The sequence below is a fragment of the Pangasianodon hypophthalmus genome, chromosome 11 (genome assembly GCF_027358585.1).
Source record: "Pangasianodon hypophthalmus isolate fPanHyp1 chromosome 11, fPanHyp1.pri, whole genome shotgun sequence".
Taxonomy (NCBI): domain Eukaryota; kingdom Metazoa; phylum Chordata; class Actinopteri; order Siluriformes; family Pangasiidae; genus Pangasianodon; species Pangasianodon hypophthalmus.
This window is the reverse complement of record NC_069720.1, coordinates 15,889,699-15,906,246: the sequence shown is the minus strand read 5'-3', so window position 1 is coordinate 15,906,246 and position 16,548 is coordinate 15,889,699. Positions and strand designations below refer to the sequence as shown.

At 38.7% G+C, this 16,548-nt stretch overlaps 1 protein-coding gene across 1 annotated transcript; it reads right to left on the bottom strand.

Moving 5' to 3' along the window:
• Positions 1-1,244: 1,244 nt before the first annotated feature.
• cilp2 (cartilage intermediate layer protein 2) lies at positions 1,245-16,334 on the bottom strand. Its single transcript, XM_026926784.3, has 10 exons — positions 15,771-16,334; positions 12,057-12,152; positions 11,386-11,655; positions 11,059-11,241; positions 10,361-10,516; positions 9,947-10,264; positions 8,676-8,784; positions 8,416-8,573; positions 4,220-6,648; positions 1,245-4,133 (listed from the first exon to the last, which is right to left on the bottom strand). Exons 1-9 carry the CDS (start codon positions 15,832-15,834, stop codon positions 4,232-4,234), a joined length of 3,771 nt encoding a protein of 1,256 aa, XP_026782585.1. The 5' UTR covers positions 15,835-16,334; the 3' UTR covers positions 1,245-4,133; positions 4,220-4,231.
• Positions 16,335-16,548: the final 214 nt, after the last annotated feature.

Below are 16,548 nucleotides of genomic sequence, written 5' to 3'. Positions count from 1 at the left end.
AACCCAGAAATATCTATGTACTGTTTGAATTACATGTTTTTTGCTATAGTTAAATTAATTAATGTTACGTCAATATCTCACCACGACTTGTGAACTTTGCAATAAACAATAAAACAGAGAAGGAGTCAAAGCCATTTAGACCACTGTGTGTATCTTTCTATATCTCATGTTTGTGGGCTGCTTCCTATTCCAGTACAATTGTGTGACCACGTGTTAGCCAGTGGTGTGGGATTTATCAGTAAAACATTACGACAAAGACTGTAGGAGAGGTGCCAAAGCCATTTTTTTTTTTTCTACAGTTATGTTTCAAGCCTGGGTATAAGGCTCAGAAAAGAGCCGGTGCTACCCTGCTGTTTAGCTATTGCTGCTCATATATTGTGTTTTATTACAACAATTTTTCACTTGTAGTGTCAAATTTGAGAACATAGCCTCAAGTTTAAGACATGATTAATGGACTAATTTCATGCAGAGAGAAAAAGGGAAAAGCATCTATTCACTACAAACTGCAAAGCTGTCATCATGCTTTGTATGTGGTATGGAATTTTGTTAAAATACATGTGATATTTGTTCAGTGAAATATTTTGTGGTGTGCAAGTCTCAATAAATATCAGGAAATATGCAAAATATCCTTACATATAAAACTTTTTACTTGTTACCAGTTGTTTTAACATCCCTCAAACAGTAGCACTGTTGAATTCTTGATTCTGACTGTTCAGAAGGTGTTGATTTTCTAGGTAAATTTTAATACACTTTTTTTAATATGTTAGCGTTTCTATAGTTACATCTTACACAGGGACTTGTATCACAGACATCCACATAAACTGATTTTAAAATATGCATAATTGAAGTTTTCTGTGAGGAGATGTGTATTTACCATTTTTGGAAGGAGTCTCCAGTGTTGGTACTTTGTGAAAGTCAGAGGTAAAGCTGTACCTTCCGTCACGGGAAAGTCTTCAGGAAGGAGGGCTTTGCGGCAACATAACAAAATGTAATCACTAAATTACTGTGGTATAAATGTTATAATACACTTGATATGCTGTTATAATAAAATAATTAACTACAGGGTGGTAACAGTAGATTACCTGTTAACTGTTATTAACTGTTTATTCACTGATTATTTTTCCTATAACAACATACCCTGTCAATTAACACACCCTGCAATTAATTTGATTTGTATAATTTTTTAAACAGACACCTCAATTTAATACTATCTCAGTATTACAACTCAAAGTATGACAAATAAATATGATCACGAGAAACCTTTATTTACAGTTAATGTGAACAGACATTGCAATAATCACTAAACACACATTATTATGCGATCAAAAGATGGGGATTGCCATGCAATATAAGTTGCACAAAGATTTACAGGAAATTCCAGAGAATGATTTATAAAATGCTTTTATTATAACCAGAGATTTCTTTCCAGACTAAAGTGGCAGCTATATAACTTACATTATATGCTAGGCAGTGGTGAAATTACCCGAAACACATTTGGCCAAAGATATTCCTGAATAAGTTATAGTCTCTCTGAAACCAGCCAGACACTTGAGAAAGGACATGTGCTTGCACTCATGGCTCGGGGGATTTTGAAAGCTAAGAGGAGGCCAAGTTAACATTTCTGTATTGCATCAATGTAATTGGTTATCATCTCAATATTCCAATAGGCTGTAATTGCATATAGTGGAGAATGTTACAGTAGGCAGCTTAGCCAGGTGATTACAAAATAATCTCAACTGTTACCTTCAGTTTTTTACTTTCAGCTTTTATATATCAAAATGTTTAAGATTTCTCTCTTTCTTTTAGTATTACTTCCTGACACAATTGATTAATTTTATGGTAGGCTCAGCGCCAGACACCTTAGGCCCAAGATTACTAAATATTTTACTGTGGAATTAAAGTCCCTCAAATATCCACTGTATCAAGAAGAGTTAGCTAACTTGGCAAGGGGTTTGCAAAAATAAGCTTAATGATGGACATTCAAAGATAAATTTGTCCTTTTACCTCAGATGTTGAGACAGAGACTGTGGATGATGCTGATAATCATAGAGATTATTTATTAACGATAAAGTAACTTATAATTCTTTACAATTTGGCAAAAATGTTGTTTTTCCCTAATTAGATTAGTTTATAAATGTAGAGGTAGGCATGGAGTATTTCAGTGGAGTCGAAATGGAATATTTAAATGCTATTTTCTCAATTTTGGGAGTAACCAGACTTTAAAATGCTAGAAGTTTATTTTCAGGAAAACCTGTGGATTTTAGGACTATATATAGCAGAAAATTTAACAACTATATATAGCAGCAATCAATAGGAATGAAATCAATGTTTCTACTATACGTAATTATAGAAATAAGCTAATACTACCAGATATTAATTGTATTCTAGATTTGTATTGTAGATCTGTATTGCTTGTAATGCATTTGATCTACAATGTGAACCATGCTTTCTCTGTGCTTTTTCAAATCTGATTTGTTATTGTTTCTTGGGACTCTTGGGATTTAGGCAGGCTCAGTGAAAACACAAACAAAGTTCACCTCATTAAGTGCTATGTGACTTGCAAGTAAAATATCCAATTAGCATGCTATGATTGTTAAACTGTCTCTGGGAATTAAATGCTTTCAAGGGCTTTGGTTTCAGAAGTGGGGGAGGATTTTAAAGCTGGAGCCCACTCCTTTGCTAACACAAAAAACAACTAAAAGCAATGTTATGCTTTTGTACAAATAGTATTTGAAGCCATGATAATGTTAATGTTATGTATAGCTAGAAAACTGTAGTGTTATTGTTAGTTAGTGCAGACAGAAGAGATTATCCTCTCATCATATGAATTACCTCCTTTTTTGTTGTCCTGCTTGATAGTTTTGAATATTTCAAACAATTTTCTTTATTTTCACTAAAACAGCAATCAGCCAGTAATGGTCAGGAATTGCAATTGGAATGGATGTAGTCCACTGGTCTATATATCAATGGTGTAGTCTACTTCAGATGAAAATAACTCTATTTCTATACCATCCAGATTATCCAGATCCTTCAGTAATTGTTTATAGGGTGAACTAAAAGTGCATGCACTGTAGATACACATCATGATATTATCACTGTTTATTTTCACTATAAACTGTAAAGAGTCTCTAATTCAGTAAAGCTGAAATATTGCAAAATGTCCATCAAAAGAACACTTAAGAAAAGTCACTTAGGTCATGTAGGATGCTAAGATTCCTTAGAAATAGATAGTAAGCTGGCAATACATAGTTTGTGAAACAGACTTAAACTTGCATAGAGATTAGCCCAACTTTTAACAGTCCTAACGCACATAGCAGATTTTATTTGGTTAGGGCTCTCAAGTCATTGTCAGAATTATTGCACGTCAAGAGACAGACAGACACCCATAAGGAACAATATACTATAACCTACTGTATGTACAAACTATTGGATTTCCCATGCTACACTTTACTGTGGTGATGTAGAATTTTAAACACTACTTTAAATTTTATTGCTTTCTCAAATTTTGTTGAAAAGATTCAGGAGGTAGTTTGGAGTCTTTAAAAATGGTAATGTCCTAATTCCAAACCAAGGGCTATTGTATTATTCAGCTATTCTGTCCAAAGTATCAACACAGGTTCTATTTAGACTACTGGCAAGATTTGCTTTCTTTGGCTTAGTTTAGTTGTACTTCGGTCAAATTGAAGTATGGTTGTGTTACATTTGGGCTATTACTGTGCTAATTTGGAAAAAGGGTAGGATACCTTTAACAGAATAGCAGGAACCTTCTTTATGTATATCCTAGCTCATTATGGAGTTATTATTATGTAAATCTTAAATGGTATAAATGTAAGATCCAAAAAGGCTGAAACAATGCACTTGCATTGATAATTTTTGATAATCGTAATAAATAAAAGTGTCCATCCTGAACATTAAAGACATTTCTTATTATATCAAGTATTTTTTGGGGAATGATGAAGCATGTAAATGACAGTTCCCTTCAGAAAACTGGAGAGAACATGTCCAGAGTGAGTTTATAATAAAATAATGGAACTTGGCTCAGAAAACACTGAGTATCTAATGTCCAGACTGACCAAGTTTGTCATTTCCATCATTTCTGTGAGTGTCTTCAGCCAGCATCTTCCCAACAACCTCTACATGGATGAGAGGAAAAATGAGTTAATTCCTGCTTAGTAGCTCATTTAAATTTTCATAAATTAAAAAAAAGCAGTATACTCACATTTAGGCAGATCTACTGCCTCTGTTGAGTCCGTATAGCAGTTCTTCTCCTGCTGCTGTTGCTAACTCTGCGGCTCTGGATCCTGCCCTGTTGATCAGAAGGATATGCCACCACCTGTGCTGACCCTCTTCTGACCTGTGTTCCTTGTGATTCCCTCATGTCCCGAGCCATTTGTGCCAAGGTTTGGCCAGGATTTGTTTGCAAGCGCTGGAAGAGGCTCTCACGGTTTACAGTTCTTTTTGGGCAGCTGAAAGTTAGAGCCACTCCAGAATCTGATTTCATCTCCCTTGAGAAACCATCTGAGGTACCATCAAAGCAGCGTCCTATGGCAATCTCTTTGGCAATGCGTGGGTTCTGGTCTGTGACAGTGTATATTCCATAATTATGGCCCAGTGGGTCCACGGGAGCTAACATGGTAAATGCATGAGACTCGTTGTTCTGTAGAAGAGGGGGGTGCTTTATAAGGTACTCTTGCAGGAGACTGTTGATGCCTATTCGCCGACAGTTGCCTTGTGGAAGGACAGTAATTAGAGACCGGTCAACAGTGCCTTGGTCAAAAAGCATTCCACTGCATTTGAACTCCAAGCAAGCAGCAGAAGTGTTAGGATGTTTCAAGTCACGAGTGCTGCGTATGTCCCTAATTCCATACAACTGACCCCTGGTCTGAGAATGGGTACCGCCAAAGTTCTTTGACCTGACCATAACTTCTACTTCTCCATGGATCTTAACTTTAATATAGCAAGCCCTGAACTCCTGTGGGTTTGGCCACCATGAGAGGTAGTCCCCAGTCCAAGTTGTGAGATCATTCTCCTGAAAAGGTACTACATTGTACTCATATTTGTCTTTCTCCACACGGAAGAAACGGAAATGATTTGCATCAATGGGTGCATTTTCACATGAGATTAGACTTTGATAAGGATATATTGGTCCATTGGTTTCATCCAGATTATTTGGATTTGGCTTGGCTAAATTTATTCTAAAGGCAGTTTTTTTGAGTGCTGGATCATCATGATCTGATCGTTGATAATCTAATTTGTCTAAGTATGGTTGTAATACGCCAATGATGTTAGGATTCATTTTTGGTGTAGATGGGGCTGCTTCAAGTTCTTCACCTCCCATTGTGGCTGTGACGTAGGCTGTGTATGCATCAGGTCTCTGGGCATCACAGAAGGCTGGAAGACAAGCTCCATTCGGTCCTGTTATCACACTGTCAAAACGTCCCCAAGCTCTAGGATTTGATGAGTATCCAGGCCTGGGCTCCAGGTTTATAAGACTGATCACCACACCTTCAAGTTGCTCAGTAGACAAGAATTTGTCACTCATGTATGCCCGAACTTTGACATAGCAGCGGCGATTTTCGGGTACATCCAAGTTGAACAGTCTGCGCTCTCTGATTTCCATGTTTCCTATCAGGAACGTGCGCTCCTCTCTTTTTTTCCTCCCATTTCCACTAGTGGTAACCTGAGTAGGTTGAAAATTACTCTCTTCCTCCCAAATACCTGTGACTGGATTGAGAGACCACAGTTTCATAGTAGGTATATGCTCTGGCATTTTGACATGCTCTGTGTCAAGGAGCACCTGGACTTCACCAGCTCCAAGGATCTCCTGATTTGCCTCATCTCTGAAATCAAGAGAAAACATCCCATATGTCCTCAAAGGAAGCACATCACCTTCATCACCCACAAAATTCAAGTCTCCTGGAATAGCCGCAGCTGTTGTGACATTGCGTGGATCAAAGAAAGTGACACTCGCTTTAACCATGCCTTCGTATGTTTCCCCAGTGTCTTTGTGGAAGGAATTGGGAGGTATGATCAGCTGACCGATGGGCTCCTCCCCTTTTATTTCACCCAGATAAATAGTATTGCTCTCTGCAGCATTGATGTCAATTGGTTCCTGCTTTCGCATTACTTTTACGTCATGGTAAACTGAACCACCCTTCTTATCAAAAACAAACACTTTGAGTGTATCTAAGAACTTTTGGGATGGGTCCACAAAGTTTACTACCAGACGTTGGGTGTCAGTGGGCACCTGAATTGTGAACCCACCCTGATAACCTGTAATTCCTATTCGTTCCTTTCCTATGAAAATGTGTCCAAATCGTAAGGGCTCATTATTGTCTGCAGCAACCACTCTACCCCGTACCAGAATTTTGGGTTGGACACATTTTTGACAACTGCATTCAGTCACAACCTTTATTGGAAGAATGTAGCTGCCACAGTTGATCTCCTTTGTTTCCATTTGCTTCACCCCACAGCAGAAACTAGAGGAATCTTTGCATCGTAGGTCAAAGTCCAGTGACCCAGGACATTTGTTGTTAGTACAGCGACCAGCATTATACCACTTGGATTTTGTGCCTGACTGTTTGCAGTCTAAAGGCAATTTAATCAGGTGACTTTCAGGTGTAGCGTTACATGCTGGCGTTCCTTTCTCTGTAAATTATGAAAGTGGATAAAATTAACTTATTTAGCTAAATATATGGACTTTATTACACACACAGCATTCCAAGAAAATAAATAAAGAAAAAATAAAAATGAAAAACATTGTTTCACAATGTGAGATTAAATGCAACCAAAAAGAGTGGCCAAAATTGCAACCAAAATTGATTTTATGTATAATCGTTTATAATTAACTTCTCATTATGCCATAAAAATTGTTGTTATATAAAGTGGCATTATGAAACCATGAATATGTGTTAAGTAGCAGTAGATACCCTTCATCATATCCCTGAATACCCATTGCAAGTGGCGATGCAAACAAACCAAATCAAATGATTCAAATGTAACAGAATGATGAATTAGCAAAGTGAGCCATAATGTTCATTATTGAGAACTAGTTGAGGAACAAGAACACAGGTACAAATGTAACTGTTCAGCAGTAATATGGATAGTGCCAATAGCTTAATGAACTAGCTAATGCATTTCAGCTAGTTCTCCCCTCACCAACCAGACAGGCTGAGGGCTATATGGCATGTGCTTCCTCTGAAACATTCATGCTACTCATGCTACATCACAAGAAAGCTGAACACACTCAGAGGAAAGTACTAACTGCCCTCTTTCACAACATGAGCTAACAGACCATGATTGGTTAGTTTTTTAAGCAGCACCTATGTTGTTTTTAAACATATCCACCATTTTACAAAATGGTCATGCAATTGCTATTAGTTGCCAATTTTAAGGACCACTGAACTGCCTGTGTGGCTGCTTATTCATAAAAGGAGGATGACAAATCAGTGTCTTGGTGTTTTTGTTTCCCTTCTATTTATCCCTACAGTTGCTAAATATGTGATCTGATGAGTTATTGCATTTTTATATATAATTATATTCAATTCCATTTGATTATAGTGTATGTTTATTCACACATCAAATTATTAGTTTTTATTTATAACAAGAGCCTTGTAGTTCAGCTAATGAATTTCCAAGTGCATCCAAGTATATAAAAACAGATTGAGCTCCACCATTTTTTGTCTGATGTCTCTGATGTCAGAAAAATATGAGCAATTTGCTATTTTACAGTTTTACAATAATGTGTGCAATTGCAAAATAATTTATATGACCACAAATGTTTCATTTGCACAATTACAGTAATTATGGCACTCTTAAATATTGATTAAATCAAGAGCTTAATAATCAGTTCAGTGAATATCTAGATATTTGGGGGAAAAATTATTTGCCCAATAATTGGCAGACTTAATAATTTAGTGTCTTTCAGATTTCTGGGGTGCTATAAGACAGTGTTAACTCCCTGCTGTATTTTTCAGTGTTGCCATCAGTCAAAGATAGAGTGAAAGTTCAGAAGTGAAAAAAGTGGTGTCTGATTATTTTAGCACACTATGCAGCAGGGCTTTCTGGGATTCGATACTTTGGCTAACAAGCATCAAGGGAATTTGTGCAATGTGCAGTTATGTGCATGGAAATGTACAATAGTCTGATGAGACTTCTTAGATTTCATTTAAATGTCCAGAGCTTCAGGTTTAGACATGGCCATTCCTTTACCATCAATTATGTGCATAGAAAGGACTGATCAGTACCAACACAAACATCTGCTAGTCTTTGGGGACATTACTATTCATGGTATTTTCTTCCTTTTTTTTTTTTTTTTTTTTACAGCAACTGACATTGTGCACTAATATTGTAAAGATCTTCATATACTACTCCGTGATGAATTAATTCTGGCAGATGAATTGATTATGCACTTACCAAAAACAGTCAGGAATGCAGGATTGGACTTAATGGTTCCTGTTAGACTATTGGCTTTGCAATAATACATTCCAGTATGTTCTGGTTTCAGATCACGCAATACCAAGTCTCCATCGTATTTGTATAGTTTCTGGTCCAGTAAAGTTCCATTGTGATACCTGGTGGGCAAAAAAAATTGATTAAATATGCCTTTAAATGTAAGAATTTATAGTAAGCAATTGCTATAATTGCTATAGCAATAGCATTTCCCATATTCCTACCAGTAATATTTATCAGGTAAAGGGGTTCCTGTTGCTTTGCAGCAAAGAGTCACACGTTGTCCTTCATATCGTACTTTGTCTTCAGGATGTTTGAGAATGTATGGCTTCTCTATAAGGAAATTTAGGGCAAAAACTTTAGGGAAAAAAGTTCCAGATGTTCTACAAGATACAATAAAATTAGTGCAATTGAGAAGCACAAATTAAATATTGTTGGGAGTCGCAACATAAATGAATTTATTGGTACATACATTCATTTCTTTGTTTATGTTACTGGTTTTCTCCAAACATCTAAGTAAGCACAGTTCCTCTGTCCATGTGACAGTCAATTTGGACTAGCCAGGCAGTGGTGGCTTGTCCATAGGGGCACCATATACATCAGCTATTCAACAAGTGTTAATCTTCATTCACAACTCCATACATTCAATAGATGATTGAAATGCTAATTACCTCTTTTGAATGACCAATAATTAAAAAAAAAGTTTGACAGGTATAAGCCAAAGTGCCACTGATTTTCTCGCCTTTCTAGATGTTGTGCAATCATGGAGCGCTCAATGCCTCTTTTAACTTCATAGAGTTATTACTGCTCCTAGTGGTCAAAAATTGGAACTGTGACACATGCTAATAGAGGCCCACTGGGGCAGGAATCATGCTTCCCCATGCTCAGGGGAGGAAGAGCAGATAGGACAGTTAATGACAGAGTTGCCAAATTGGGCTAGTTGAAAAATACTCTGCAGCTGCCAAGATCTTGTTTTTTAGCAAATAATCTGAATTAAATCTAATACATTTCCACAAATACCACTTCCAAAGCAAAGTATAAGTGCATATCTTGCAAAGTTCAGGAGAACAAAAGGGGGATTATGGGGTGGATAATGTTTGTACATCAGAAAAGCATATGCATCGCAGTGACCTTGTTTTCCATGCAAAGGCTGAGGAAAAGAAGACAAATATGTCTCCATTTACCAATGCCCAATTTCTTTTGCTAGTTTAGGTCTTAGGTGTGGTTTTGAGATGCAGCTTGGCTGGAAATTCTACTGAAACCTGGCGACCCTAGTTTTCATATTAGCTCTTTGGGAAACACCCCAGCTGTTTGAACAAAGGTATGTCTAAAACCACTCAAAACAAGCTCTTAGACTGTATGTTGGATCACTGTATGTTGTTGACTCTCAACTGCCTATTACGGGGTCAACAATTTTGTTTGAGGCTATGTGTTATAAGTGTCATCCTGCCCCATCAAAATCTGTGGTCATGAGCCGCTGCTGCATAGGGCTTACCTGAGGACCTGAGGAAAGCTCGAACCCAGAGGTTTTCACTGCTATTTCTGAAAATAGGGACAGTGGCTGGAGCAAACTTTTCCTTGCTGATGAGTAGCCGAGTCTCTGGGCCTAAGCACATGCCATGGATCTTGAGCAAACCCTTATCATCTGTCTGGGCACGGATAACCTTTGGCTGGTCTGCCACAGCCACACTGGCTCCAGACACTGGAACTCCAGTCACACTCAAGACTTCCCCTCGTAGTGTCTGTCCCTCACAAATGCAGTGGCTGCACTCCTCATTTGGGTGTCCCTCAGGACAAACAAGTTGACACACCACTACAATTTGCAAACATATAAAGTATAGGTCATTCTAACATTGCACTTATTTTTTAAGACTGTGAAGGGTAGGACAGGCTATAGGATATACCGCACCTGGACATGGGGTATTTCCACACTTCTGGACTTCCACTGGCCGTCCTCTGCAGCGGACTGTGTCAGATGATCTGCTACAAGTTCTCTGTCTGGTTCTCCGACCCTTCCCACAGGTCACTGAGCAAGTGCTCCACGTCCCCCACTGACTCCACTTAGCTGGTTGGAGAAGAGATGATGGAGTGTTGTATTGAGTGTTGTAGTATTTGGGATAAAATCAGCCAGACTGGTTGCCAGACAGCCAGACAATCTGCATGTGGACTTGTAAATCAAATTGGCTAAAGGTCTTTGTACTCAGGAGCATGTGACAAGTAAAACAAATTAAGTGGATGCTAAAATGTTAAGCTGTAATTATCCCATCAGACATCAAGGTTGAAGCTAGCATTTCAAAAGATTATGACAAATGATTTGAAGAATTCTATTTAATAGTAATAATTTTTTTTTTGTTTGACACTATGCACAAACACATTCACATGCTCATTCACACCAAAGGGCAATTAAGGGTACCCAGTCAACCTACTGGCATGTTTTGGGAGGTTGGATGAAACCGGAAAACCTGGAGGAAATCCATGTGAACACAGAGAGAACATGCAAAACTCCAGACAGACAGTAACCAAAGGCTAATGATTGAACCTGGTACACTGACACTGTGAGGCAGCAATGCAGCAGCGCATTCTCATTTAAATTCATTAACCAGTTACCTTGGCAAGGTGGAGTAGAGCATTCTCGCCGCTCAGCATGAGGTCCTGGGCAGGCTGGAGGGACCAGCTTGGACAGAGGCTGCGTGCTCATGCATTTCCGTCGGCGCACTTGGATGCCCACATCATTACAGGCAGTGGTTGAACAAGGACCCCACTCACTCCAGTTTGTCCAATATGTTTGAACTGAAGAAGTGAAAGAATAGTAGACAGTTCAATACAATACATCATTTCCAAAAAAAACATGCACTGATCCATCTCTTTTTTCACTGTGCGGTTCATAGCATGGGATAATCTACCATGACTGACTCGTTGCTTGACTAATAGTACCTGGTGGACACTGGAATCGCACATGGTAGTTGGAGCAGATGCGTCCATATGGCTGTTCTTTATTAATGCACCAGAAGCCTTTCTCCAGACTGGAATGTACCACCTCCCCGGTGTCTGAAGCAGGTACCCAGTCAGTAGTACGGACCTCCATGGCAACAGGCCGTGCACACACTCTCTCTCGGTAGTAAAATCGAATAGCCTCTAGCCTCTCATAGTCCCCATTACCACCAGGATGGTCAATGTTGAACCAGGATGTCCACTCGGTTACTCCTATATTTTAAAGTGAAGTAAAAATAAAAAATATCCAACACACTGGTTTATTCATGCCAATATTTTTAAAAAATGATCTGATTCTCATCGGTTTTTTATTTCACCACAGAAAACTGTAAAGTCTGACCAATTTTTTGGTCAGACTTCTTGCTCCTGTTTTTTAAATTAAAGCTCTTGTTAACAGCCTGCGTGTCATTGCCCTGTGCTTGTATTATATGAGCTCACATTCAAGGAGCACTGGTGTTTCAGGAAATCACGCCTCATGCTTTAATATATTTTTATGTGCGGACCACCAAATCCACTGGTGCACACTTATTAGCTCCAGTTCATCATCATGGCTGTGTATTTGCAACAAAGAGGAAGTAACCACAAAACAAACATATTATTTTAGTAATAAAGACCTGTGGTCTGAGGTTCAAGGATGCTGTTGTAGGCCAGCTTTGTGTTCCTGTTCCTATGGCTCAACTTTCGTAGCTGTGAGCTGTTCCAGCTAGAACCTGCAGGCAATAAGAGAGAAAATGATATTACCAGTCCAGCCACATTCAGCCCTACATTCCTGTACGTTCATGCTCAATGACACATTGTTGCTTGCAGTTCTGTATTAAAACCATCTCTTCACAGCACATTCCTACGATTGCATTAGTGTCGGTGAATGCAAGAGGAAGGTTCAGTGTCAAAGGGAAACCTATAGAAGTTACCTGATCTTCGAACTATGTCTCTTGGGTGTCTGGCTTTATAGTTTTCTTTGTCTTGGGACCATCAGAGTCCTGCCCTATTTCTACTATCTTGAGATCCAGACATCCATCTGGATGATCTCCAGCCAGATATATATGAGTCCCAGATACTTGATTCCATGATAGTCAACAGAAGGGATGTGTTCAACTCTCTAGACTGCAGGCTCTCTACTAGAGCTTAAAAATGGCCCAGGAGTTCATGCACACATGTGGAAAAGCACTGGATCTTAACTGGATCTGACGCATGTTCCACACTTCATGGCTTCCGTTCCCAAAGGCAATGCAGATGTAATAAGATTTCAGGTTAAGGTGTTGAGGTAGAATTAGTGTTTGCCTTACACATCCAAATGAATTTGGCCAGAGAGAAGCTGCTCCTACATCTGCAGAGTTGCTCTGCAAAGTCTGGAAAATGAACTAGAAGTCTGTAACTGAGTTGGAGAAACTTAAAAGGCAGTTTTTTATCCTGGAGTAGTGATGGAGTAGGTGAGGAATGGGCCAAATGAGGTCCCTAAATGAGTCGTCTATAGACAATAGACTGGCATTAGCAGTCATTAAAGCCAAATCTGTTTATATGAACATAGGCTACATAAGCTGAATAATTACTTTATGGTAGGATGTAATGAGAAGATCTGTGCAGACAGGCCAGCAGCAACCTGTCTAGCCAAGCTGTACTTCCCCCCACTAGAAATAGAATGATGCCGTGACAGTTCATCGTTGCTGGCTCTATTCTCAGCACATACGCTGAAGTGCTTATCTACAGGAGACGTGTCAGTCTCTGTGTAAGCTCTGCTGGAGTGATGCACTCCCTGAAGTCATTTTCTGTGATTACGCTCCTTTCACAATGAGTATGTTCCTCACAGGTTATCGCTAAGCAGACACACTATTTTGCCCTTGCCATATTTTCTCACAACATTAGAGTCTTAGAAAATCCTTTATGTGCACGCAAGTGAAGTCTTGGAGATGTTACTGCTTCAAAAGGAGCAACACTGAGTCTACTGGGCTATTCTTCTAAACACCTTGGAGTTAATTAGCTTGCTTGATTGTTATTTATTGTATCATTTTTTTCAAGCCATTTTTAGCATTGTTCTTCATATTACTTGCGTTAATATAACCTGACAACCTGACAACACATTCATCTCAAAAGAAGAGCCAGAAGTGACATTCAATAATTCACGCAAGATCCACCATTGCTCCAGTAATGACTTATTGGCCATGTAATGTACGGACACTGCTTTTTCAGTGTAGGTGTGTGTTGAGGGATTTGGTGTGCCAAAATTTATGTTGCAGTGGAAACAATAGGTTAGAATGCAAGCATCTTTGAACGGCGCATCTGTGTCCTCCTAACATAGTTCTGCATGCTGATCCCTCATAACAGAGATGCTACATTTATTCTGGGAAGCAAAGCGCACTTAAGAGAGTCAGTTTGAGTTCAATTAAGGGTTCCTCTGATCCTCATCACACTGTAGCACTATTCCAAGTTTTATTGCACCAAGTTAATAATACAATGTCTTTCCAAATTTTTCACGTCACCATAAAAGTGTACAGTACACCCTGTTGTGAGCAATTACAAATAATCTATTCATGAATATTATTCATGCTACTTTAAAAGCGCTTTGGAGCATTTTATTAGCCAGCCACTAATAAAAGTATTACATTCTTTTGCTCTGAAGATTAGACAATTATCTGTGCCAAAAATTAACCTGGCAGTCCTTTTCTACAGGTCTGGAAGTTGTTAAAATATTCCAGACACTTACAAGAAGGAAAGGTAAAAACCATTTCAGCCAGCGTGTTATGTAAGCGCCTGGATAAACTAAGGCTTTTGGACTGGTGTGATGATGCAGCTATGCCATGGCATTTCATTTCAGTCTAATAACAGTGGTGCGAGGGCACTGGAAAGTTCTTTAATACCTGTTTGTCATATTATGAGAGCCTAGTAACAAGCACATATTTGTTCAAAATCAGGAGCATTTCCCATTCAGACAGAAAGTGTGGATAGCTACTGGGCTCCAGACTGGTGTGAATGCAAATGAATGAATGCAAATGATGGCCAAAAACGATAGGTGTGTATGCATGTGTTTACTCTTAGTCCATACATGTGGAAGTAGTTTTGCCTTTTGGGTATGTGACTTGGCTGAGGTCTCAGATCTTGAGGTATGTCCGATCTTTCGGATTAGGTTCAGGACCAGATTAGAAGCCATTGGTAAAACATCCCACAGTCTCTTGATGTTTGGTTTTTTTCTTGCGTCTGCGAAACATTATTTCAAATTAAACTGTCTTGCAGGACTGAATAATGACAGTAATCCAGACACAATGCTACCACGAATTTTAAAGTGGTTGCGGCAGCTCCTTCTGGTTTTCTCATCCATCAGTGGGATACATGTATCCTAACTTACTGCTGAAGAACATTTCAGATGTTCATTCAGATGGCACCAGCTCTGTATCTGAGATGAAATCACAACACTTAACCTGTCATAAATTTACATTGCTTTCACTTTTTCCCCCTTCTCTTCACTTTTTTTCCCACATCAAAGTGCCTAAGACATATGTCTTCCTCAAGGGAAATGTGGGCAGCTAAACTGAAGCGTGAGGCAAGCATCTGGAGAATTAATCATTTAAATGAGGCAGATGATCGAGTGGCAATATTTACTTTGGAGTGCACAAAATGGCCTCACCTCAACATGGACAAGCTTGGCACAGGCACAGAGGCTAACAGCTCATTAATGAAAGACTGACTGACATCTGGTTATTTAAAACCCAGCTGATTTAAGCTATGTGCCAATGTCATGCACCATTTTCCATTCTACTAGAAGAGCAAGAGAGAGAGAGCAGCTGTCTCCTCACTTTAGGAAGCAGGTAATAAATTTGGAAAGGCTGAGGTGTAGCAGAGACAAAAAGGAGTGACAGCAGACAGGCGAGAGGAAAGTTGGGGAATCAGCTACCTGGGCTGCTCACAGATTTTCCAGAGTGAGAGGTTATTTGGGGACAAAGTTTATAACAAAAACTAATTATTATTATTATTATTATTATTATTATTGTTGTTGTTGTTGTTGTTGTTTGTACTGCACCTTTCTAACAATCACTGTTGGAAACATACATACATTAAAAAACATACATACATTAAAAAACCCTTTAAACTAGTAATGGCTTTGTTATGAGGAAAATAAATTTGTGTACCAATTAAACTTGGTCATTGTTGAATTAGATTATTTTAATGCTTGTAATATTCTCAGGTGTGATACTCAGACTTAAAATTCATAACCTGCTTTAGTGTCTCCACTGAAAACACTCACCTTGCAAAATGTTTTAAAAATCACCTGTAAATGCACCTTAAGCATCAGAAGATAAAGCGTACATCAAATTAAAGCTACACTGGGTACATACCTTGTGCCAGGGCCAGAGCAAAGAAGGTGCACAGTACCAGTGCCACCCACGTCCACTTCCTCATGGTGCCAATCTTATGTTCAGCAGCCTGTCTGGCTCAAATCAATGCGAACCAGAAAATGTTGTTTTTCTCAAGTCCTCGGAGTGACTTGACAGGAAAATTACACAGGTGGCGTTTCTCTGGCCTTCAAACTACGCCTGATGACTGTTGCACATTTCTCAGAGAACAGAGTTTTAAAAGACAAGCACTGTGCTTGAGCGGTCCAATCCAGCCCCCTCCTGCCTGCCATTGGCCAGAGCACATCTGAACCCATGTTTAAAAAAAAAAAAAAAAAAAAAAAAAGATAACCGGAGGAGAGAACCAAGTGGGGTGCTTCACTGAAATGGCTGTTTGTTTATTGTGGCAGGAATGTCATGTGTGTCACTTTTCCTCATGTATATTTACAGGAGTTATGTGAGGTGTCCTGGTTTTATTTTGCATGTTATATGGATCAACTGTTGATTTCAAGTAAACACAAGTGACATCATGTGAACAATATGGGATCACAAGAAAATAAATTAATCATGTGAGAAAATCTGAAAAATGAAACCACATACCCTACATGTGAAAAAAATAACATGGAGAATGAATCATGTGAGGAAATAGGAAAAATGAAATCACATGAACTACATGTGAAAAAAATAACATGGAGAATGAATCATGTGAGGAAATAGGAAAAATGAAATCACATGAACTACATGTGAAAAATTAACGTGGAAAATTTATTGTGAGGAAATC

Excerpts from the sequence above, each read along its gene's own strand:
- cilp2 (XM_026926784.3), bottom strand. The coding sequence starts at position 15,834 with ATGAGGAAGTGGACGTGGGTGGCACTGGTACTGTGCACCTTCTTTGCT. Across the intron at positions 10,517-11,058 it reads CTCTACTCCACCTTGCCAAG|CTAAGTGGAGTCAGTGGGGG; the intron begins GTAACTGGTTAA and ends TTCTCCAACCAG. Across the intron at positions 8,785-9,946 it reads AGCTTTCCTCAGGTCCTCAG|AGAAGCCATACATTCTCAAA; the intron begins GTAAGCCCTATG and ends ATTTCCTTATAG.